The sequence below is a fragment of the Oncorhynchus gorbuscha genome, linkage group LG19 (assembly GCF_021184085.1).
Source record: "Oncorhynchus gorbuscha isolate QuinsamMale2020 ecotype Even-year linkage group LG19, OgorEven_v1.0, whole genome shotgun sequence".
In the NCBI taxonomy this organism is placed as follows: Eukaryota; Metazoa; Chordata; class Actinopteri; order Salmoniformes; family Salmonidae; genus Oncorhynchus; species Oncorhynchus gorbuscha.
In genome coordinates, this window is record NC_060191.1 from 66,583,571 (window position 1) to 66,608,116 (window position 24,546).

A 24,546-nucleotide genomic window follows, 5' to 3' on the forward strand; every position below is an offset into this window, starting at 1 on the left:
TACTGTATACACACACACACCATACTGTATACACACACACACACCATACTGTATACACACACACACCATACTGTATACACACACACACCATACTGTAGACCCACCATACTGTATACACACACACACCATACTGTAGACACACACACACCATACTGTAGACACACACACACCATACTGTAGACACACACACACCATACTGTATACCCACCATACTGTATACACACACACACCATACTGTATACACACACACACCATACTGTAGACCCACCATACTGTATACACACACACACCATACTGTAGACACACACACACCATACTGTATACCCACCATACTGTATACACACACACACCATACTGTATACACACACACACCATACTGTAGACCCATCATACTGTATACACACACACCATACTGTAGACACACACACCATACTGTAGACACACACAGACCATACTGTAGACACACACACCATACTGTAGACACACACACCATACTGTAGACACACACACACCATACTGTATACACACACACACCACTGTACACACACACACCACTGTACACACACTGTACACACACACACCACACTGTACACACACACACCACACTGTACACACACACACACCACACTGTACACACACAAACACACACACACCACACTGTACACACACATACTGTACACACACAAACACCACAAGGGGTACACACACACACTGTACACACCACAGGGGGTACACACACACACAACACACTGTACACACCCACACACCACACTGTACACACACCACACTGTACACACACCACACTGTACACACACACACCACACTGTACACACACAGACACACACACACACACACCATTCTGTACACACACACACCATACTGTACGCACACACACAACACTGTACGCACACACACACACAACACTGTACACACACACAACACTGTACACACACACACACCATACTGTAGACCCACCATACTGTATACACACACACACCATACTGTATACACACACACACACCATACTGTAGACCCACCATACTGTATACACACACACACACCATACTGTATACACACACACACACCATACTGTAGACCCACCATACTGTATACACACACACACCATACTGTATACACACACACACCATACTGTATACACACACACACCATACTGTATACACACACACACCATACTGTAGACACACACACACACAACACTGTACGCACACACACACACAACACTGTACACACACACAACACTGTACACACACACACACCATACTGTAGACCCACCATACTGTATACACACACACACCATACTGTATACACACACACACACCATACTGTAGACCCACCATACTGTATACACACACACACACCATACTGTATACACACACACACCATACTGTAGACCCACCATACTGTATATACACACACACCATACTGTATACACACACACACCATACTGTAGACCCACCATACTGTATATACACACACACCATACTGTAGACCCACCATACTGTATATACACACACACCATACTGTATACACACACACACCATACTGTAGACCCACCATACTGTATATACACACACACCATACTGTAGACCCACCATACTGTATATACACACACACCATACTGTAGACCCACCATACTGTATATACACACACACCATACTGTATACACACACACCATACTGTAGACCCACCATACTGTATATACACACACACCATACTGTATATACACACACACCATACTGTAGACCCACCATACTGTATACACACACACACACCATACTGTATACACACACACACCATACTGTAGACCCACCATACTGTATATACACACACACCATACTGTATACACACACACACACACACACACACACACACATATATGGTAGCTGAGCTCACAGATCAAAATAAAGCATGGACCATGTGTCTGTGACCAGGGTTAGACTGGGGTTAGATTGGAGGATCTACTGTGACCAGGATTAGACTGGGGTTAGATTGGAGGATCTACTGTGACCAGGGTTAGACTGGGGTTAAATTGGAGGATCTACTGTGACCAGGATTCGACTGGAGTTAGATTGGAGGATCTCTTGTGACCAGGATTAGACTGGGGTTAGATTGGAGGATCTACTGTGACCAGGATTAGACTGGGGTTAGGTTGGAGGATCTACTGTGACCAGGATTAGACTGGGGTTAGGTTGGAGGATCTACTGTGACCAGGATTAGACTGGGGTTAGGTTGGAGGATCTACTGTGACCAGGGTTAGACTGGGGTTAGGTTGGAGGATCTACTGTGACCAGGATTAGACTGGGGTTAGGTTGGAGGATCTACTGTGACCAGGGTTAGACTGGGGTTAGATTGGAGGATCTACTGTGACCAGGGTTAGACTGGGGTTAGATTGGAGGATCTACTGTGACCAGGGTTAGACTGGGGTTAGATTGGAGGATCTACTGTGACCAGGGTTAGACTGGGGTTAGATTGGAGGATCTACTGTGACCAGGGTTAGACTGGGGTTAGATTGGAGGATCTACTGTGACCAGGGTTAGACTGGGGTTAGATTGGAGGATCTACTGTGACCAGGGTTAGACTGGGGTTAGATTGGAGGATCTACTGTGACCTACTAGGATTAGACTGGGGTTAGATTGGAGGATCTACTGTGACCAGGGTTAGACTGGGGTTAGATTGGAGGATCTACTGTGACCAGGGTTAGACTGGGGTTAGATTGGAGGATCTACTGTGACCAGGGTTAGACTGGGGTTAGAATTGGAGGATCTACTGTGACCAGGGTTAGACTGGGGTTAGATTGGAGGATCTACTGTGACCAGGGTTAGACTGGGGTTATTTTCTGATTGGAGGATCTACTGTGACCAGGGTTAGATTGTTTGCTGGGGGTTTTAGATTGGAGGATCTACTGTGACCAGGATTAGACTGGGGTTAGATTGGAGGATCTACTGTGACCAGGGTTAGACTGGGGTTAGATTGGAGGATCTACTGTGACCAGGATTAGACTGGGGTTAGGTTGGTGTTCTTTGGATGCAACTCAGCATTCTTTGTCCTCCAAATACGACAAGTTGAGTTTTTACCAAAAAGTTATATTTTGGTTTCATCTGACCATATGACATTCTCCCAATCTTCTTCTGGATCATCCAAATGCTCCCTAGCAAACTATCAGACGGGCCTGGACATGTACTGTCTTAAGCAGGGGGACACGTCTGGCACTGCAGGATTTGAGTCCCTGGCGGCGTATTGTGGTACTGATGGTAGGCTTTGTTACTTTGGTCCCAGCTCTCTGCAGGTCATGTACTAGGTCTCCCCGTGTGGTTCTGGGATTTTTGCTCACCGTTCTTGTGATCATTTTGACCCCACTGGGTGAGATCTTGCGTGGATCCCCAGATCGAGGGAGATTATCAGTGGTCTTGTATGTCTTCCATTTTCTAATAATTGTCTTCCCAGCCTGGTGCAGGTCTACAATTTTGTTTCTGGTGTCCTTTGACAGCTCTTTGGTCTTGGCCATAGTGGAGTTTGGAGTGTGACTGTTTGAGGTTGTGGACAGGTGTCTTTTATACTGATAACAAGTTAAAACAGGTGCCATTAATACAGGTAATGAGTGGAGGACAGAGGAGCCTCTTAAAGAAGAAGTTACAGGTCTGTGAGAGACAGAAATCTTGCTTGTTTGTTATTGACCAAATACTCATTTTCCACCATCATTTACAAATAAATTCATTAAAAATCCTACAACGTGATTTTCTGGATTTTTTTCCCCATTTTGTCTGTCATGGTTGTAGTGTACCTATGATGAAAATTACAGGCCTCTCTTATCTTTTTAAGTGGGAGAACTTGCACAATTGGTGGCTGACTAAATACTTTTTTGCCCCACTGTATATGAGCAGAGAGGAGAATGTGGATAGATTTCACAGGAGACAAACAGCATCTCTCTCTCTCGTCTCTCGTCTCATCTCTCCATCATTCATCCTCTCAACCTCTTTCTATCTTCCCCCTCCTCAGTGTGTTTCTTTCCTGGCTAATAAGCCCCGCTGGTGAAACACACAGAGGGGAGGAACAAAAGATAAGAGCTAAATGAGTGCAAAGAGAGAGGGATAGAGAGAAAGAGAGAGAGCGAGACAGAGATCATTATGTAAATATGGACCACAGCAGCTCATGCTGCTATGATTTTTGCAAGTAAATGACCAGTCACTCTGATATTGTATTACGTTGGGGAATATCGAAGCATGTGATAGTTAGGGGAGGGAGGAGGGGTCCCTGATAAACGTGTCAAACTACTGCAGTGCAGAGAGAGAGAATAGAAGAGGGAGAGAAACTCCCTGCCAGCATCAATTAAACTCAGAGAGCACTGACCATCCTCTCACTCCTCTCACTCCTCTCACTCCTCTCACTCACTCCTCTCACTCACTCCTCTCACTCACTCCTCACTCACTCACTCACTCACTCACTCACTCACTCACTCACTCACTCACTCACTCACTCACTCACTCACTCACTCACTCACTCACTCACTCACTCACTCACTCACTCACCCCTGAAGCACCAACGGATGTAGAGAGGAGGGAGGGGAGTTGGAGGAGAAATAAGATGGGGAGAGAGGAACAAATAGGAGACAAAGATGAGGATGAAGACAAAAAAGGAGGTTCTCTCTTCGTCCTGTCTTCCCTCCATGGCTGCTTTTCACCTGCCTCCTCTGACTGACTGCATCTCTCTTCATTCATCCTATCATTCTATCACCTTTTCAGTTCAAGCTCCTTTGCAATGGCCACCCTCCACCTCAACACCTCCCCCTGCCTGTTGTCAGTGGTTACTGGGTAGACAGAGACCAACTGCTCACCCAGAGTCATAATGGCAATCCAGAGAAAGTGAGGGAGGTGGGAGAGTGGAAAGAGACAGAGAGAAAGAGGGAGGTGGGAGAGAGGAAAGAGAGAGAAAGAGGGAGGTGGGAGAGAGGAAAGAGAGAGAGAGAAAGAGGGAGGTGGGAGAGAGGAAAGAGACAGAGAGAAAGAGGGAGGTGGGAGAGAGGAAAGAGAGAGACAGAGAGAAAGAGGGAGGAGGGAGAGAGGAAAGAGACAGAGAGAAAGAGGGAGGTGGGAGAGAGGAAAGAGACAGAGAGAAAGAGGGAGGTGGGAGAGAGGAAAGAGACAGAGAGAAAGAGGGAGGTGGGAGAGAGGAAAGAGACAGAGAGAAAGAGGGAGGAGGGAGAGAGGAAAGAGAGAGAGAGAGAAAGAGGGAGGTGGGAGAGAGGAAAGAGAGAGACGGAGAGAAAGAGGGAGGTGGGAGAGAGGAAAGAGACAGAGAGAAAGAGGGAGGTGGGAGAGAGGAAAGAGACAGAGAGAAAGAGGGAGGTGGGAGAGAGGAAAGAGACAGAGAGAAAGGGGGAGGTGGGAGAGTGGAAAGAGACAGAGAGAAAGAGGGAGGTGGGAGAGTGGAAAGAGACAGAGAGAAAGAGGGAGGTGGGAGAGAGGAAAGAGACAGAGAGAAAGAGGGAGGTGGGAGAGAGGAAAGAGACAGAGAGAAAGAGGGAGGTGGGAGAGTGGAAAGAGACAGAGAGAAAGAGGGAGGTGGGAGAGTGGAAAGAGACAGAGAGAAAGAGGGAGGTGGGAGAGAGGAAAGAGAGAGACAGAGAGAGAGAAAAGAGAGAGATTGGGATGTGGGAGAGACAGAGACTAGTTGAGAGAGAGAGGGGGAGAGAGACTGGTTGAGAGAGAGAGGGGGAGAGAGACTGGTTGAGAGAGAGAGAGGGGGAGAGAGACTGGTTGAGAGAGAGAGAGAGAGAGACTGGTTGAGAAAGAGAGAGAGAGCGGGAGAGAGAGACTGGTTGAGAGAGAGAGAGAGCGGGAGAGAGAGACTGGTTGAGAGAGAGAGAGAGCGGGAGAGAGAGACTGGTTGAGAGAGAGAGAGAGAGAGAGCGGGAGAGAGAGACTGGTTGAGAGAGAGAGAGAGAGAGAGCGGGAGAGAGAGACTGGTTGAGAGAGAGAGAGAGAGAGAGAGAGAGAGAGAGAGAGAGAGAGAGAGAGAGAGAGAGAGAGAGAGAGAGAGAGAGAGAGAGAGAGAGAGAGAGAGAGAGAGAGCGAGAGAGACTGGTTGAGAGAGAGACAGAGAGAGACTGGTTGAGAGAGAGAGCGAGAGAGACTGGTTGAGAGAGAGAGAGAGAGAGACTGGTTGAGAGAGAGACTGAGACTACAACAGGAGAAAGAGGAGCAGAACAGAGCACTAGAGGAGAGGATCAGACTGCTGGTGGAGGAAAGGTTGAGGGGGATGGAGGAGAGGTTGAGGGGGACGGAGTGTGACAGAGAACAACCCACTAGAGAGGTGGCCACCCCCACAGAGAAAGAAGCCAGCAGAACAGCCCACCTCAGCACCTGACAAAAGTCTCGACACCACAGCAGAACAGTCCACACCAGACCCTGACCATAGCTTAGACATCACAGCAGAACAGACAAATGAAGAGCCCCAAGCCCAGCGGCTCTCACCCCCTCTGAGCACCCCCCGTCAGCCACCCTGATAGCCCTTCTGACAACCCCCCCACACCCACTGAGGACATACACAAGACACAGATTGTACTACTTATGGACTCAAATGGGAAATATATATATTTAAAAAAAAATTTTTCCCAAACACAGTGTGTCTAAACTCTGGTGTCCAAACACCCAGCGCGCCCTAGACCTTCTGTCTGAGGACCAACTAGGTTCACCTAGCCACATAATAATACACACAGGCACAAACGACCTGAGAGCACAGCAGGAAAGAGTGGCCACAGCACTGAAGGGAGTGATTGAAAAGGCTTCTTCTACTTTCCCCAACACACAAGTGGTTATCTCCACCCTGCTACCATGAAAAGTCTTCCACCCTGCCACAATACAGCGGGTAAATGCAAGTATTTCCCGTGACTGTGCCCCAAAACCAAACGTGTTCCTGGCCCACCACTCCACCCTGGACTTGAACAGCCTCTATGACCAGGTCCACCTTTGCCAGTGCCCGCCTTTGCCCGAACTCTAAAGGACATTGCTCTCAAACGTATCCCCAACACTTCACACAGGAGCAACAGATCAATAGACACCCCACCCAGACCAGCGAGACACCCTCCCAGACCTGCAGGACCCCCCCCCCCCCCCCCCGGACCTACACATAGAGGACCCACGCCAAGAGGAATTACATCCAGACCATAGCACCCCCAGACATAACCACACCCCCACCAATCAACAACCTCCCCCCACGTCAACCATGCCCACACCCCATTTAGGCCCCCTCAGATCAGACCTATGCCACTCCTGCCCACCCCATGCACCCCACCCCCACAAAGAGGGCCTCAACATGGAAGTCACACATACGCCCAGGCAGTGAGCGGGCAAACAGGCCCAACCCCCACTCTCACACTCGCCCAAGCCAATGGCATGTACCAGATGCTCAGCAGGCTCTGCTCACACTTACTGGCCTGAGGCCAAACCACGACTATGGAACAAAAAGCCTTCACTATATCATCCTGGAATATCCAAGGCCTGAGGTCACCTGCCTTTGGCCTAAAGAGCAGGAACCCGGACTTCACCAAAGAAAATCGGTAATACAGACATTGTCATCCTGCAAGAAACCTGGTATAGAGGAGACGGACCCACTGGTTGCCCTCTAGGTTACAGAGAGCTGGTTGTCCCATCCACCAAACTACCAGGTGTGAAACAGGGAAGGGACTCAGGGGGGATGCTAATTTGGTATAGAGCAAACCTAACTCACTCCATTAAATTAATCAAAACAGGAACATTTTATATCTGGCTAGAAATTCAAAAGGAAATTATCCTAACAGAGAAAAATGTCCTCATGTGTGCTACCTATATCCCCCCACTAGAATCCCCGTTATTTCATGAAGACAGCTTCTCCATCCTGGAGGGGGAAATCAATCATTTCCAGGCCCAGGGACATGTACTAGTCTGTGTCGACCTAAATGCCAGAACCGGACAAGAACCTGACACCCTCAGCACACAGGGGGACAAACACCTGCCTGCAGGTGACAGCATTCCCTCCCCCATATGCCCCCCTAGACACAACTATGACAACATAACCAACAAAAACGGGTCACAACTCCTGCAGCTCTGTCGGCCGTTGGGTATGTACATAGACAGTGGTAGGCTTCGAGGGGACTCCTTTGGTAGGTGCACCTATAGCTCTGTCGCACGCTGGGTATGTACATAGACAGTGGTAGGCTTCGAGGGGACTCCTATGGTAGATACACCTATAGCTCATCTCTTGGCAGTAGTACTGTAGACTACTTTATCACTGACCTCAACCCAGAGTCTCTCAGAGCGTTCACAGTCAGCCCACTGACACCCTTATCAGACCACAGCAAAATCACAGTCTACTTGAACAGAGCAATACTCAATCATGAGGCATCAAAGCCAAAGGAACTGAGTAACATTAAGAAATGCTATAGATGGAAGGAATGCAGTTTGGAAACCTACCAAAAAACAATTAGGCAACAACAAATTCAATCCCTTTCAGATAATTTCCTGGGTAAAACGTTCCACTGTAATAGTGAAGGTGTAAACTTGGCAGTAGAAAATCTTAACAGTATATTTGACCTCTCAGCTTCCTTTTCAAATCTAAAAATTTCAAATAGAAAACTGAAGAAAATTAACAACAATGACAAATGGTTTGATGAAGAATCCAAAAACCTAAGACATTGAGAAACCTGTCCAACCAAAAATATAGAGACCCAGAAAACCTGAGTCTACGTCTTCACTATGGTGAATCACTAAAACAATACAGAAATACACTACGGAAAAAGAAGGAACAGCACGTCAGAAATCAGATCAATGTAATTGAAGAATCCATAGACTCTAAACACTTCTGGGAAAATTAAAATTAAAAACCCTCCAACCCAAAAAGGCCTGTGGTGTTGATGGTATCCTCAATGAAATGATCAAATATACAGACAACAAATTCCAATTGGCAATACTTAAACTCTTTAACATCATCCTTAGCTCTGGCATCTTCCCCAATATATAGAACCAAGGACTGATCAACCCAATCCACAAAAGTGGAGACAAATTTGACCCCCCCCCCCTCCCAGAGAGATCTGACCTGCTTCAGTGACAGGGCTAACCACATCCCCAGGGAACACATACACACTGTCTGTCTATGATGTATGAATCACAGCCATCCTCATCAGGGTTCATGACATGGCCTTGCCTGCCCGCCCGCCCGCCCGCCTGCCTGCCTGCCTGTCTGCCTGCCTGTCTGTCTGCCTGCCTGCCTATCACCACAGCACTGGGGATCTAATGACACATGCAGTGTCATGCAGAGCTCAACATAAACACACACACACCTTCTCTAGCAGGGGCAGCCACGCAGTCACCAGGTGAAGGTTTTTAAGGCAGAGCCAGCCTCCGCTGTGGGAACACTCTCTCAGAGTGGCTAAGGCCACATCAGCCTGGCCCTGGCCCATTGCCACCTGGGGAGAGAGTCCATGTTAAAACATGGGTAACCTCATCCAACACTAGTGTGGTGAACAACAGCAAGTGTTATTCTATTGGTTATATTGTTGCATAGCCACAGGTAAGGTGTGTGTGTGTGTACCTCGTGGTAGTTGTCCCGTCCTACAGTTTCTGAGGCCAGCTCCAGTAGTTCCTGGGAGGGATCTGCTCCAGGGGAGATGATGATGAGGACAGGTTCAATCTCCAGAGTCTCACTGTACAACCTCCTCAGGTTCAGAGGAGGAGGAGACAACTCCCTCATACCTGGAGACACACACAGAGAGAGGGTGGAGAGAGAGCGAGACAGAGAGAGGGGGAGAGAGAGAGACAGAGAGAGAGAAAGAGAGAGAGAGGGGGAGAGAGAGAGACAGAGAGAGAGAGGGGGAGAGAGAGAGAGAGAGAGAGAGAGAGAGAGAGAGAGAGAGAGAGAGAGAGAGAGAGAGAGGGGGAGAGAGAGCGAGACAGAGAGGGTGGAGAGAGAGCGAGACAGAGAGAGGGGGAGAGAGAGAGACAGAGAGAGAGAGGGGGAGAGAGACAGAGAGAGAGAGGGTGGAGAGAGAGCGAGACAGAGAGAGGGGGAGAGAGAGAGACAGGGAGAGGGGGAGAGAGAGACAGAGAGAGAGACAGGGAGAGAGAGACAGAGAGAGAGACAGAGAGAGAGAGAGAGAGAGACAGAGAGAGAGAGAGAGAGAGAGAGAGAGAGAGAGAGAGAGAGAGAGAGAGAGAGAGAGAGAGAGAGAGAGAGAGAGAGAGAGAGAGAGAGAGAGAGAAAGAAAGAAAGAGAGAGAGAGGGGGAGAGAGAGAGACAGAGAGAGAGAGAGAGAGGGGGAGAGAGACAGAGAGGGGGGAAAGAGAGTGAGACAAAGAGAGAGAGGGGGAGAGAGAGCGTGACATAGATTGGGGGAGAGAGAGCGAGAGAGAGATAGAGAGGGGGGAGAGAGAGAGACAAAGACAACGAGAGAGAGACAGAGAGAGGGGGAGAGAGAAAGAGAGAGAGCGAGACAGAGAGAGGGGGAGAGAGAAAGAGAGAGAGACAGAGAGAGGGGGAGAGAGAAAGAGAGAGGGGGAGAGAGAAAGAGAGACAGAGAGAGAGACAGAGAGACGGGAGAGAGAGAGACAGAGAGAGAGAGAGAGAGAGACAGAGAGAGAGAGAGAGAGAGAGAGGGAGAGAGAGAAAGAGAGAGACAGAGACAGAGAGAGGGGGGAGAGAGAGCGAGAGAGAGAGAGAGAGAGAGAGAGAGAGACAGAGAGAGAGAGAGAGAGAGAGACAGAGAGAGGGGGGAGAGACAAGAGAGCTATTGTTCTGTTTGTCTGCTTTTTCTATCAACACAGGGAGCAACATGTTCTGTCCTCTCAGCAGCCCTTACATTATGTGTTTATGTAACCGTTATTTAACTCGGCAAGTCGGTTAAGAACAAATTCTTATTTCCAAAGATGGTCTACCAACAGGCCTCCTGTGGGGACGGGATGAAATATATAATACAGGACAAAACACACATCATGATGAGAGACACCACAACACTACATAAACAGAGACCTAAGACAACACAGCATGGCAGCAACACATGAAAACGCAACATGGTAGAAAACAACATGGTAGAAGCACAACATGGTAGCAGAACAACATGGTATCAACACAACATGGTAGCAACACATGAAAACGCAACATGGTAGAAACAACATGGTAGCAGCGCAACATGGTAACAGAACAACATGGTATCAACACAACATGGTAGCAGCACAACATGGTAGCAACACAACATGGTAGCAACACAACATGGTAGCAGAACAACATGGTAGCAGAACAACATGGTAGCAACACAACATGGTAACAACACAACATGGTAGCAGCACAACATGGTATCAACACAACATGGTAGCAACAGAAGATGGTAGCAACAGAACATGGCAGCAACAGAACATGGTAGCAACAGAACATGGTAGCAACATAACATGGTAGCAGAACAACATGGTAGCAACAGAACATGGTAGCAGAACAACATGGTAGCAGAACAACATGGTAGCAGAACAACATGGTAGCAACACAACATGGTATCAACACAACATGGTAGCAACAGAAGATGGTAGCAACAGAACATGGCAGCAACAGAACATGGTAGCAGAACAACATGGTAACAGAACAACATGGTAACAGAACAACATGGTAACAGAACAACATGGTAGCAGAACAACATGGTAACAGAACAACATGGTAACAGAACAACATGGTAACAGAACAACATGGTAACAGAACAACATGGTAGCGGCACAAAATATGGCACAAACATTGTTGGGCACAGACAACAACACAAAGAGCAAGAAGGTAGAGACAACAGCACAAAGAGCAAGAAGGTAGAGACAACATCACAGGAAGCAGCCACAACTGTCAGTAAGAGTGTCCATGATTGACTCTTTGAATGAAGAGATGGAGATAAAACTGTCCAGTTTGAGTGTTTGTTGCAGCTCGTTCCAGTCGCTACCTGCAGGAGTGACCCAGGGATGTGTTTGCTTTGGGGACCTTTAATAGAATGTGACCTGCAGAACGGGTGTTGTATGTGGAGGATGAGGGCTGCAGTAGATATCTCAGATAGGCGGGACTGAGGCCTAAGAGGGTTTTATAAATAAGATCTGACCAAAGATCCAATTGTGCATCCAGGAGGTTTTTCAAAAACACAGTATAGACAAATCACCCTGAGGGTTATAGAGGAACAAAGGACACAATGATGAGACTGCACAGCATCCTCTCTCCTCCTCTGCTCTCCCTCCCTCCCTCTCTCTTTTCTCTCCTCAGCACCGTAGGCGTGTGGTCTCCTGCAGACAGTCATTTGGACTGTGAATACACACTGTGACTCAGAGATGATTATCCAACCGGTCCACGCTGTGAGTCTCTGTGTGTGTGTGTGTGTGTGTGTGTGTGTCTGTGTGTGTTCTGTACCGCATGTAGATGAATGTTCTGACAGTAGCGTCACTGGGTCTGCTCCTGTCTATCAGACGTTTCCATGGTGATAAGTGAGTGGTTCTGGGTATATGTATAAATGAGCTCTAATATGTAGACTCACTGATTGGTTATCTCATCAACACACACAAGCACAGAGCAAGAATACCTGCGTTATACACACACCCCACATTCTCCCCCATCTGCCCCACATACACACCCCCACATTCACCATCATCTGCCCCACATACACACCCCCACATTGTCCCATCTGCCGCACATACACACCCCCACATTGTCCCATCTGCCGCACATACACACCCCCACATTCTCCCATCTGCCGCACATACACACCCCCACATTCTCCTGTCTGCCGCACATACACACCCCCACATTCTCCTGTCTGCCCAACATACACACCCCCACATTCTCCCATCTGCCGCACATACACACCCCCACATTCTTCTGTCTGCTCCACATACACACCCCCACATTCTCCTGTCTGCCCCACATACAAACCCCCACGGTCTACCATCTGCCCCACATACACACCCCCACGGTCTCCCATCTGCCCCACATGCACACCCCCACATTCTCCCGTCTGCCCCACATACACACCCCCACATTCTCCCGTCTGCCCCACATACACACCCCCACATTCTCCCCCGTTGGCCCCACATACCCACCCCCACATTCTCCTGTCTGCCCCACATACACACCCCCACATTCTCCTGTCTGCCCCACATACACACCCCCACATTCTCCTGTCCCCCACATACACACATTCTCCTGTCTGCCCCACACACACACCCCCACATTCTCCCCCACATACACACCCCCACATTCTCCCCGTCTGCCCCACATACACACCCCCACATTCTCCCCCGTCTGCCCCACATACACACCCCCACATTCTCCCCCGTCTGCCCCACATACACACCCCCACATTCTCCCCCGTCTGCCCCACATACACACCCCCACATTCTCCCCGTCTGCCCCACATACACACCCCCACATTCTCCCCGTCTGCCCCACATACACACCCCCACATTCTCCTGTCTGCCCCACATACACACCCCCACGTAAATCTTAAGTCTTGCCCATTCACACATACACAATCCATGTCTCAATTGTCTCAAGGCTTAAAACTCCTTCTTTAACCTGTGTCCTTCCCTTTATTTACACTGATTGAAGAGGATTTAACAAGTAACATGAATAAGGGGTCATAGCTTTCACCTGGATTCACCTGGTCAGTCTGTGTCATGGAAAGAGCATGAACACTCAGTGTACATGTAGACACATAAACGCACACAGAGAGAGAGCAGAACAAAACTCTTTCATTTATATTCTGATCGCACGCACGCACGCACGCACGCACGCACGCACACACACACACACACACACACACACACACACACACACACACACACACACACACACACACACACACACACACACACACACACACACACACACACACACACACACACACACACACACACACACACACACACACACACACACACACACACACACACACACACACACACACACACACACACACACACACCAGCTTCGGCCATGGCTAGAACGCCTTCCAGCGACCTTTTCCTGCATTGCCATGGCAACGCTAAGAGAATCATCCCTCTGACTTGACACATTGGTATGCCACACACATGCAAACGAGCACACCCAAACTGGTAGCACCTACACCATATCATTCTAACATAGGAAAAGTATCTGATCAACACTCAGACAGGCACTCTCTCTCTGTATGCTGGGCACGGGCACTACATAAAATACCTGGGTCTGTGTGGATGTGTTCCTCTGAGACATTCTGTGTGTGTTCTGTCTTTACTCAGTGGACTCCCTGACCATTCACTGACTGATTGATCAATTAAGTAAAAAGGTTTTTAGGTTTAGAAGCAAAACATCTAACACAGTAGACCTGAAGGACTGGAGTTGTGTAACCCTACAATGTGTCTTCACCTGTGTGTGTGTGTGTGTGTGTGTGTGTGTGTGTGTGTGTGTGTGTGTGTGTGTGTGTGTGTGTGTGTGTGTGTGTGTGTGTGTGTGTGTGTGTGTGTGTGTGTGTGTGTGTGTGTGTGTGTGTGTGTGTGTGCGTGCGTGCGTGCGTGCGTGCGTGCGTGCGTGCGTGCGTGCGTGCGTGCGTGCGTGCGTGCGTGCGTGCGTGCGTGTGTAATAGAGGTCCCGTTCCCAAAATGGCCCGGGGCTTTTATCCCGGGTCCTACAAACGGGTAGGACAACCAGACCCAGCCCCATGTTGACCTGGTCGGGTCCAGACCCGATCTGATCCGAGTGAGGGAAACGGCAGATAATACAATTTAGTAGCGACATTATTGACTGAAGCTGTTAACGCACCGAAGGTGAGAGGAACAGGGCTTGTAGCAGGCGGAGGGAAGGGCCTGCTGTGTGTTTCTGACGGTGTGGCGTGAGGAGACAGAGAGAGCCAGCAGCAACCAAGCCGATTCGCACTAGTTTTAACTTCTAGCTCAAAAGCTAGGTTATTATTCATCCAATCATATTACATAGTACCTGTTTTGACTGCATCAAACCGAGAAGAGAAGCTAGTTAAGCTTGCTTGTTAGCTAGCTGGGTTGACTAATCAAACCGAGAAGAGAAGCTAGTTAAGCTTGCTTGTTAGCTAGCTGGGTTGACTAATCAAACCGAGAAGAGAAGCTAGTTAAGCTTGCTTGTTAGCTAGCTGGGTTGACTAATCAAACCGAGAAGAGAAGCTAGTTAAGCTTGCTTGTTAGCTAGCTGGGTTGACTAATCAAACCGAGAAGAGAAGCTAGTTAAGCTTGCTTGTTAGTTAGCTGGGTTGACTAATCAAACCGAGAAGAGAAGCTAGTTAAGCTTGCTTGTTAGCTAGCTGGGTTGACTAATCAAACCGAGAAGAGAAGCTAGTTAAGCTTGCTTCTTAGCTAGCTGGGTTGACTAATCAAACCGGGAAGAGAAGCTAGTTAAGCTTGCTTGCTAGCTAGCTGGGTTGACTAATCAAACCGAGAAGAGAAGCTAGTTAAGCTTGCTTGCTAGCTAGCTGGGTTGACTAATCAAAGCTACATAGGTTGCACTTTCCACCGTCCTACACAATAACAATAACCACTCCTTGAAGTGAAAGCCAACCTGTTGGTTCTTGGTCAATAAATAAATAAACAAATAAGGGTTGTATTTACAATGGTGTTTGTTCTTCACTGGTTGACCTTTTCTTGTGGCAACAGGACACAAATCCAAATCTTGCTGATGTGATGGCACACTGGTATTTCACCCAGTAGATATGGGAGTTGATCAAAATAGAGTTTGTTTTGTGGAATCTGAGGGAAATACAGTTGAAGTCAGAAGTTTACATACACTTAGGTTGGAGTCATGAAAACTCATTTTTCAACCACTCCAAAAATGTCTTGTTAACAAACTATAGTTTTGGCAAGTCGGTTAGGACATCTACTTTGTGCATGACACAAGTCATTTTTCCAACAATTGTTTACAGACAGATTATTTCACTGTATCACAATTCCAGTATGTCAGAAGTTTACATACACAAAGTTGACTGTGCCTTTAAACAGCTTGGAAAATTCCAGAAAATTATGTCTTGGCTTTAGAAGCTTCTGACTCATTTGAGTCAATTGGAGGTGTACCCGTGGATGTATTTCAAGGCCTACCTTCAAAAGCAGTGCCTCTTTCCTTGACATCATGGGAAAATCAAAAGAAATTAGCCAAGACCCTCAGAAAAAAAATTGTAGACCTCCACAAGTCTGGTTCATCCTTGGAAGCAATTTACAAATACCTGAAGGTACCACATTCATCTTTACAAAGACTTGTTCTGTCTCCTAAAGATGAACGTACTTTGGAGCGAAAAGTGCAAATCAATCCAAGAACAACAGCAAAGGACCTTGTGCAGATGGTGCAGGAAACAGGTAAAAAAGCATCTATATCCACAGTAAAACGAGTCCCGTATCGACATAACCTGAAAGGCCGCTCAGCAAGGAAGAAGCCACTGCTCCAAATCAGACATTAAAAATCCAGACTACGGTTTGCAACTGCACATGGGGACAAGATTGTACTTTTTGGAGAAATATCCTCTGGTCTGATGAAACAAAAATAGAACTGTTTGGCCATATTGACCATCGTTATGTTTGGAGGAAAAAGGTGGAGGCTTGCAAGCTGAAGAACACCATCCCAACCGTGAAGCACGGGGGTGGGAGCATCATGTTGTGGTGGTGCTTTGCTGCAGGAGGGACTGGTGCGCTTCACAAAATAGATGGCATCATGAGGCAGAGAAATTATGTGGATATATTGAAGCAACATCTCAAGACATCAGTCAGGAAGTTAAAGCTTGGTCGCAAATGGCTCTTCCAAATGGACAATGACCCCAAGCATATTCCAAAGTTGTGGCAAAATGTCCTAAGGACAACAAAGTCAAGGTTTTGGAGTAGCTTTCACAAAGCCCTGACCTCAATCCCATAAAAAATATGTGGGCAGAACTGAAAAAGCATGTGCAAGCAAGGAGGCCTATAAACCTGACTCAGTTACACCAGCTCTGTCAGGAGGAATGGGACAAAATTCACCCAACTTATTGTGGGAAGTTTCTGGAAGGCTACCCGAAACATTTGACCCAAGTTAAATCATTTCAAAGCAATGCTACCAAATACTAATTGAGTGTATGTAAACTTCTGACCCACTGGGAATGTGATGAAATAAAGAAAAGCGGAAATAAATCATTCTCTCTACTATTATTCTGACATTTCACATTCTTAAAATAAAGTGGTGATCCTAACTGACCTAAGACAGGTAAATTTTCACTTGGATTAAATGTCAGGAATTGTGAAAAACTGAGTTGAAATGTATTTGGCTAAGGTGTATGTAAACTTCCCACTTCAACTGTATGTGTCTCTAATATGGTCATACATTGGCCAGGAGGTTAGGAAGTGCAGCTCAGTTTCCACCTCATTTTGTGGGCAGTGTGCACATAGCTTGTCTTTTCTTGGGAGCCAGGTCTGCCTATGGCAGCCTCTCTCATTAGCAAGGCTATGCTCACTGAGTCTGTACATAGTCAAAGCTTTCCTTAAGTTTGAGTCAGTCACAGTGGTCAGGTATTCTGCCACTGTGTACTCTCTGTTTAGGCCCAAATATCATTCTAGTTTGCTCTGTTTAAAATTAAAATAAATGTTATTTCCAATGTGTCAAGTAATAATCTTTTTGTTTTTTCATGATTTGTTTGGGTCTAATTGTGCTGCTGTCCTGGGGCTCTGTGGGGTGTGTTTGTAAACAGAGCCCCAGGACCAGCTCTTCTCCAGGTTTGTCTTTGGTATGGACGGTTTGGGAATCACTTCCTTTTAGGTGGTTGTAGGATTTAACGTCTCTCGCTCTCTCACTCAGCAGTCGTGTTTGGGTCTATACGGGTCCTTAACGTGAAATCAAAACAGATCTGACCCGGATCTGAGGGTCAACTACAGAATGTCAGACCTGGGTCGGGCCCTGGGTAATTGGGTTTGGGTGGACCAGTGAAGACCTCTTGTGTGTTTTTAATGTGTGTGTTGCTGTGTTTACACTGTGTTGATAGTGCTCCACTGTGTTGTGGCAGTGGCCAGGCTCTCCGGGCCGGGCTGGACCGGGGGATTGTGGGAGATTAGCTCTAAGAGGATTAAAGCCCCACGCTTCATTAGCATAGTGAATCACTGCCAGGGAGACAGACTGTACTGTGGCACACCCACACACCACAGCTTCATCAATGAGTTCACTTAGCATTTACACACACATCAATGAGTTCACTTAGCATTTACACACACACACACACACACATCAATGAGTTCACTTAGCATTTACACACACACACACACACACACACACACACACACACACACACACACACACACACACACACACACACACACACACACACACACACACACACACACACACACACACACACACACACACACACACACACAAATGAGTTCAGTTGGCGTTTACACACACACCACAGCTTCATCAATGAATTCACTTAGTGATCACACACACACACACACACACACACACACACACACACACACACACACACACACACACACACACACACACACACACACACACACACACACACACACACACACACACACACACACACACACACACACACACACGCTTCATCAATGGAGAAGGCTAGCCATTGTAAATACTGTACATACATTTTAATAATGGAGCCTTCAGAAGAAATAGACAGCCGCTCAAACACTTCCGCATCGTAACATTGGCAGTCAACAGGGTTAGGGTGTGTTCCATTCTCATAAAAAGGAAAATAGCCGTTACCTGGATAGGTCGTAGGGGTTAGCAATGATTACTACATACCAGGACTTCCCTCAAGTGTAGCAGCTAGGATAGATGTTAGCATTACCTTGCAGTCCAACTCTGCTCTACAATATGTTGAATACAGTCAAGTAGTCCTGGTGATGGTGCGCTGGAGGTACGTCGGGCTGTATATGTGTGAGTGTGTGTCTGTATATATGTGTGTGTGTGTGTGTGTGTGTGTGTGTGTGTGTGTGTGTGTGTGTGTGTGTGTGTGTGTGTGTGTGTGTGTGTGTGTGTGTGTGTGTGTGTGTGTGTGTGTGTGTGTGTGTGTGTGTGTGTATACAGTGCCTTGCGAAAGTATTCGGCCCCCTTGAACTTTGCGACCTTTTGCCACATTTCAGGGTTCAAACATAAAGATATAAAACTGTATTTTTTTTGTGAAGAATCAACAACAAGTGGGACACAATCATGAAGTGGAACGACATTTATTGGATATTTCAAACTTTTTAACAAATCAAAAACTGAAAAATTTGGCGTGCAAAATTATTCAGCCCCCTTACGTTAATAGTTTGTAGCAGCAACTTTTTCTGCGATTACAGCTGTAAGTCGCTTGTGGTATGTCTCTATCAGTTTTGCACATCGAGAGACTGAATTTTTTCCCATTCCTCCTTGCAAAACAGCTCGAGCTCAGTGAGGTTGGATGGAGAGCATTTGTGAAAAGCAGTTTTCAGTTCTTTCCACAGATTCTCAATTGGATTCAGGTCTGGACTTTGACTTGGCCATTCTAACACATGGATATGTTTATTTTTGAACCATTCCATTGTAGATTTTGCTTTATGTTTTGGATCATTGTCTTGTTGGAAGACAAATCTCCATCCCAGTCTCAGGTCTTTTGCAGACTCCATCAGGTTTTCTTCCAGAATGGTCCTGTATTTGGCTCCATCCATCTTCCCATCAATTTGAACCATCTTCCCTGTCCCTGCTGAAGAAAAGCAGGGCCAAACCATGATGCTGCCACCACCATGATTGACAGTGGGGATGGTGTGTTCAGGGTGATGAGCTGTGTTGCTTTTACGCCAAACATAACGTTTTGCATTGTTGCCAAAAAGTTCAATTTTGGTTTCATCTGACCAGAGCACCTTCTTCCACATGTTTGGTGTGTCTCCCAGGTGGCTTCTGGCAAACTTTAAACAACACTTTTTATGGATATCTTTAAGAAATGGCTTTCTTCTTGCCACTCTTCCATAAAGGCCAGATTTGTGCAATATACGACTGATTGTTGTCCTATGGACAGAGTCTCCCACCTCAGCTGTAGATCTCTGCAGTTCATCCAGAGTGATCATGGGCCTCTTGGCTGCATCTCTGATCAGTCTTCTCCTTGTATGAGCTGAAAGTTTAGAGGGACGGCCAGGTCTTGGTAGATTTGCAGTGGTCTGATACTCCTTCCATTTCAATATTATCGCTTGCACAGTGCTCCTTGGGATGTTTAAAGCTTGGGAAATATTTTTGTATCCAAATCCGGCTTTAAACTTCTTCACAACAGTATCTCGGACCTGCCTGGTGTGTTCCTTGTTCTTCGTGATGCTCTCTGCGCTTTTAACGGACCTCTGAGACTATCACAGTGCAGGTGCATTTATACGGAGACTTGATTACACACAGGTGGATTGTATTTATCATCATTAGTCATTTAGGTCAACATTGGATCATTCAGAGATCCTCACTGAACTTCTGGAGAGTTTGCTGTACTGAAAGTAAAGGGGCTGAATAATTTTGCACACCCAATTTTTCAGTTTTTGATTTGTTAAAAAAGTTTGAAATATCCAATAAATGTCGTTCCACTTCATGATTGTGTCCCACTTGTTGTTGATTCTTCACAAAAAAATATGGTTTTATATCTTTATGTTTGAAGCCTGAAATGAGGCAAAAGGTCGCAAAGTTCAATAGTTTCGCAAGGCACTGTGTGTGTGTGTGTGTGTGTGTGTGTGTGTGTGTGTGTGTGTGTGTGTGTGTGTGTGTGTGTGTGTGTGTGTGTGTGTGTGTGTGTGTGTGTGTGTGTGTGTGTGTGTGTGTGTGTGTGTGTGTGTGTGTGTGTGTGTGTGTGTGTAACTAATCACGTTCTGTGTTGTGTAGCTGGTCACAGAGAAGCAGACTCCTCCTTAAAGGACCTCGGCGTTACTGTTTCAAGGACAGCTTTTTTCCATCTACGTAACATTGCAAAAATAAGAAACTTTTTGTCCAAAAATGATACAGAAAAATGAATCCATGCTTTTGTTACTTCTAGGTTAGACTACTGCAATGCTCTACTTTCCGGCTACCCAGATAAAGCACTAAATAAACTTCAGTTAGTGCTAAATACAGCTGCTACAATCCTGACTAGAACCAAAAAATGTGATCATATTACTCCAGTGCTAGCCTCTGGCTTCCTGTTAAGGCAAGGGCTGATTTCAAGGTTTTACTGCTAACCTAAAAAGCATTACATGGGCTTGCTCCTACCTATCTCTCTGATTTGGTCCTGCCGTACATACCTACACGTACGCTACGGTCACAAGACGCAGGCCTCCTAATTATCCCTAGAATTTCTAAGCAAACAGCTGGAGGCAGGGCTTTTCTCCCATAGAGCTCCATTTTTATGGAATGTTCTGCCTACCCATGTCAGAGACGCAGACTCGGTCTCAACTTTTAAGTCTTTACTGAAGACTCATCTCTTCAGTGGGTCATCTGATTGAGTGTAGTCTGGCCCAGGAGTGTGAAGGTGAACGGAAAGGCTCTGGTGCAACGAACCGCCCTTGCTGTCTCTGCCTGGCCAGTTCCCCTCTTTCCACTGGGATTCTCTGCCTCTAACCCTATTACAGGGGCTGAGTCACTGGCTTACTGGTGCTCTTCCATGCCGTCCCTTCCATGCCGTCCCTAGGAGGGGTGCGTCACATGATTGGGTTGAGTCACTGACGTGATCTTCCTGTCTGGGTTGGCACCCCCACTTGGGTTGTGCCGTGGCGGAGATCTTTGTGGGCTATACTCGGCCTTGTTTCAGGATGGTAAGTTGATGGTTGAAGATATCCCTCTAGTGGTGTGGGGGCTGTGCTTTGGCAAAGTGGGTGGGGTTATATACTTCCTGTTTGGCCCTGTCCGGGGGTATCATCAGATGGGGCCACAGTGTCTACTGACCCCTCCTGTCTCAGCCTCCAGTATTTATGCTGCAGTAGTTTATGTGTCGGTGGGTTAGGGTCAGTTTGTTATATCTGGAGTACTTGTCCTGTCTTATCCGGTGTCCTGTGCGAATTTAAGTGTGCTCTCTCTAATTCTCTCTTTCTCTCTAATTCTCTCTCTCTCGGAGGACCTGAGCCCTAGGACCATGCCTCAGGACTACCTGGCATGATGACTCCTTGCTGTCCCCAGTCCACCTGGCCGTGCTGCTGCTCCAGTTTCAACTGTTCTGCCTACGGCTATGGAGTCCTGACCTGTTCACCGGACGTGCTACCTGTCTCAGACCTGCTATTTTCAACTCTCTAGAGACAGAAGGAGTGGTAGAGATACTCTTAATGATCGGCTGGCTATGAAAAGCCAACTGACATTTCCTCCTGAGGTGCTGACTTGCTGCACCCTCTACAACCACTGTGATTATTATTATTTGACGTTGCTGGTCATCTATGAACATTTGAACATCTTGTCCATGTTCTGTTATAATCTCCACCCGGCACAGCCAGAAGAGGACTGACCACCCCTCATAGCCTGGTTCCTCTCTAGGTTTCTTCCTAGGTTTTGGCCTTTCTAGGGAGTTTTTCCTTGCCACCGTGCTTCTACACCTGCATTGCTTGCTGTTTGGGGTTTTAGGCTGGGTTTCTGTACAGCACGTTGAGATATCAGCTGATGTATGAAGGGCTATATAAATACATTGATTTGATTATTGCCACAGAAGTGCGAACACCAGCGCTCCAATAACCTGTCAGATCCTTGTCGTCCCATCTCCTCCTCTCCATCCCATCAACCCCTGGCCAAGTCCAGCCTCTACACACCACTTCACCTTCTAAATTTGATTTCCATTGATAATTTTTGTGTGATTTTGGTTTCAGCACATTCAACTATGTAAAGAAAAAAAGTATTTAATAAGAATATTTCATTCATTCAGATCTAGGATGTGTTATTTTAGTGTTCCCTTTATTTTTTTGAGCAGTATATATTCAAGAAAAAAAAATGTTTTTCCAAACACAGTGTGTCTAAACTCTGGTGTCCAAACACCCAGCGCACCCTAGACCTTCTGTCTGAGGACCAACTAGGTTCACCCAGCGCGCCCTAGACCTTCTGTCTGAGGACCAACTAGGTTCACCCAGCGCACCTTAGACCTTCTGTCTGAGGACCAACTAGGTTCACCCAGCGCACCCTAGACCTTCTGTCTGAGGACCAACTAGGTTCACCCAGCGCGCCCTAGACCTTCTGTCTGAGGACCAACTAGGTTCACCCAGCGCGCCCTAGACCTTCTGTCTGAGGACCAACTAGGCTCACCTAGCCACATAATAATACACACAGGCACAAACGATCTGAGAGCACAGCACTCAAGGGAGTGATTGAAAAAGCTTCTTCTACTTTTCCCAATGAACAAGTGGTTATCTCCACCCTGCTACAATACAGCAGGTAAATGCAAGTATTTCCTGTGACTGTGCCTCAAAACCAAATGTTTTCCTGGCCCACCACTGCACCCTGGACTTGTTTAGCCTCTATGACCAGGTCCACCTCTACAAGGCAGCAGTGCCCACCTTCGCCCGGACTCTAAAATCATAGCTCTCAAACACAGTCCCAACACTTCACACAGGAGCAACAGATCAATAGACACCGCCCAGACAAGCGAGACACCCTCCCAGACCTGCGGGATCCCCCCTGGACCTACACATAGAGGACCCACGCCAAGAAGACTTACATCCAGACCACAGCACCCCCAGACACATCCACATCTCCACCCCAACCAATCAACACCCCCCCACGCCAACCATGTCCACACCCCATCTAGGCCCACTCAGATCAGACCTATGCCCCTCCTGCCCACCCCATGCACCCCAAAGAGGGCCTCAACATGGAAGTCACACATACGCCAGGCAGTGAGCGGGCAAACAGGCCCAACCCCCACTCTCACACTCGCCCAAGCCAATGGCATGTACCAGATGCTCAGCAGGCTCTGCTCACACTTACTGGTCTGAGGCCAAACCACACGACCAACAACATTGGACACTTTATGGAACACAAATCCATCACTATATCATCCTGGAATATCCAAGGCCTGAGGTCACCTGCCTTTGGCCTAAAGAGCAGGAACCCGGACTTCACCAAAGAAATCGGTAATACAGACGTTGTCATCCTGCAAGAAACCTGGTATAGAGGAGACGGACCCACTGGTTGCCCTCTAGGTTACAGAGAGCTGATCCCATCCACCAAACTACCAGGTGTGAAACATGGAAGAGTCTCAGGGGGTATGCTAATTTGGTATAGAGCAGACCTAACTCACTCCATTAAATTAATCAAAACAGGAACATTTTATATCTGGCTAGAAATTCAAAAGGAAATGATCTTAACAGAGAAAAATGTCCTCCTGTGTGCTACCTATATCCACCCCCCAATAGAATCCCCGTTATTTCATGAAGACAGCTTCTCCATCCTGGAGGGGGAAATCAATCATTTCCAGGCCCAGGGACATGTACTAGTCTGTGTCGACCTAAATGCCAGAACCGGACAAGAACCTGACACCCTCAGCACACAGGGGGATAAACACCTGCCTGCAGGTGACAGCATTCCCTCCCACATACGCCCCCCTAGGCACAACTATGACAACATAAT

General features: G+C 47.2%; 1 protein-coding gene across 1 annotated transcript in view; it reads right to left on the reverse strand.

Annotated features, from left to right (window-relative positions):
• The window catches only part of LOC124004954 (cytoplasmic dynein 2 heavy chain 1-like), a 176,945-nt gene that overhangs the window by 67,881 nt on the left and 84,518 nt on the right, over positions 1-24,546 (reverse strand). The window contains exons 21-22 of the mRNA XM_046313758.1: positions 9,586-9,746; positions 9,335-9,460 (exon numbers count right to left, since the gene is read on the reverse strand). Of these exons, the coding sequence (XP_046169714.1) occupies positions 9,335-9,460; positions 9,586-9,746 (287 nt within the window). The remainder of the gene's footprint in view (positions 1-9,334; positions 9,461-9,585; positions 9,747-24,546) is intronic.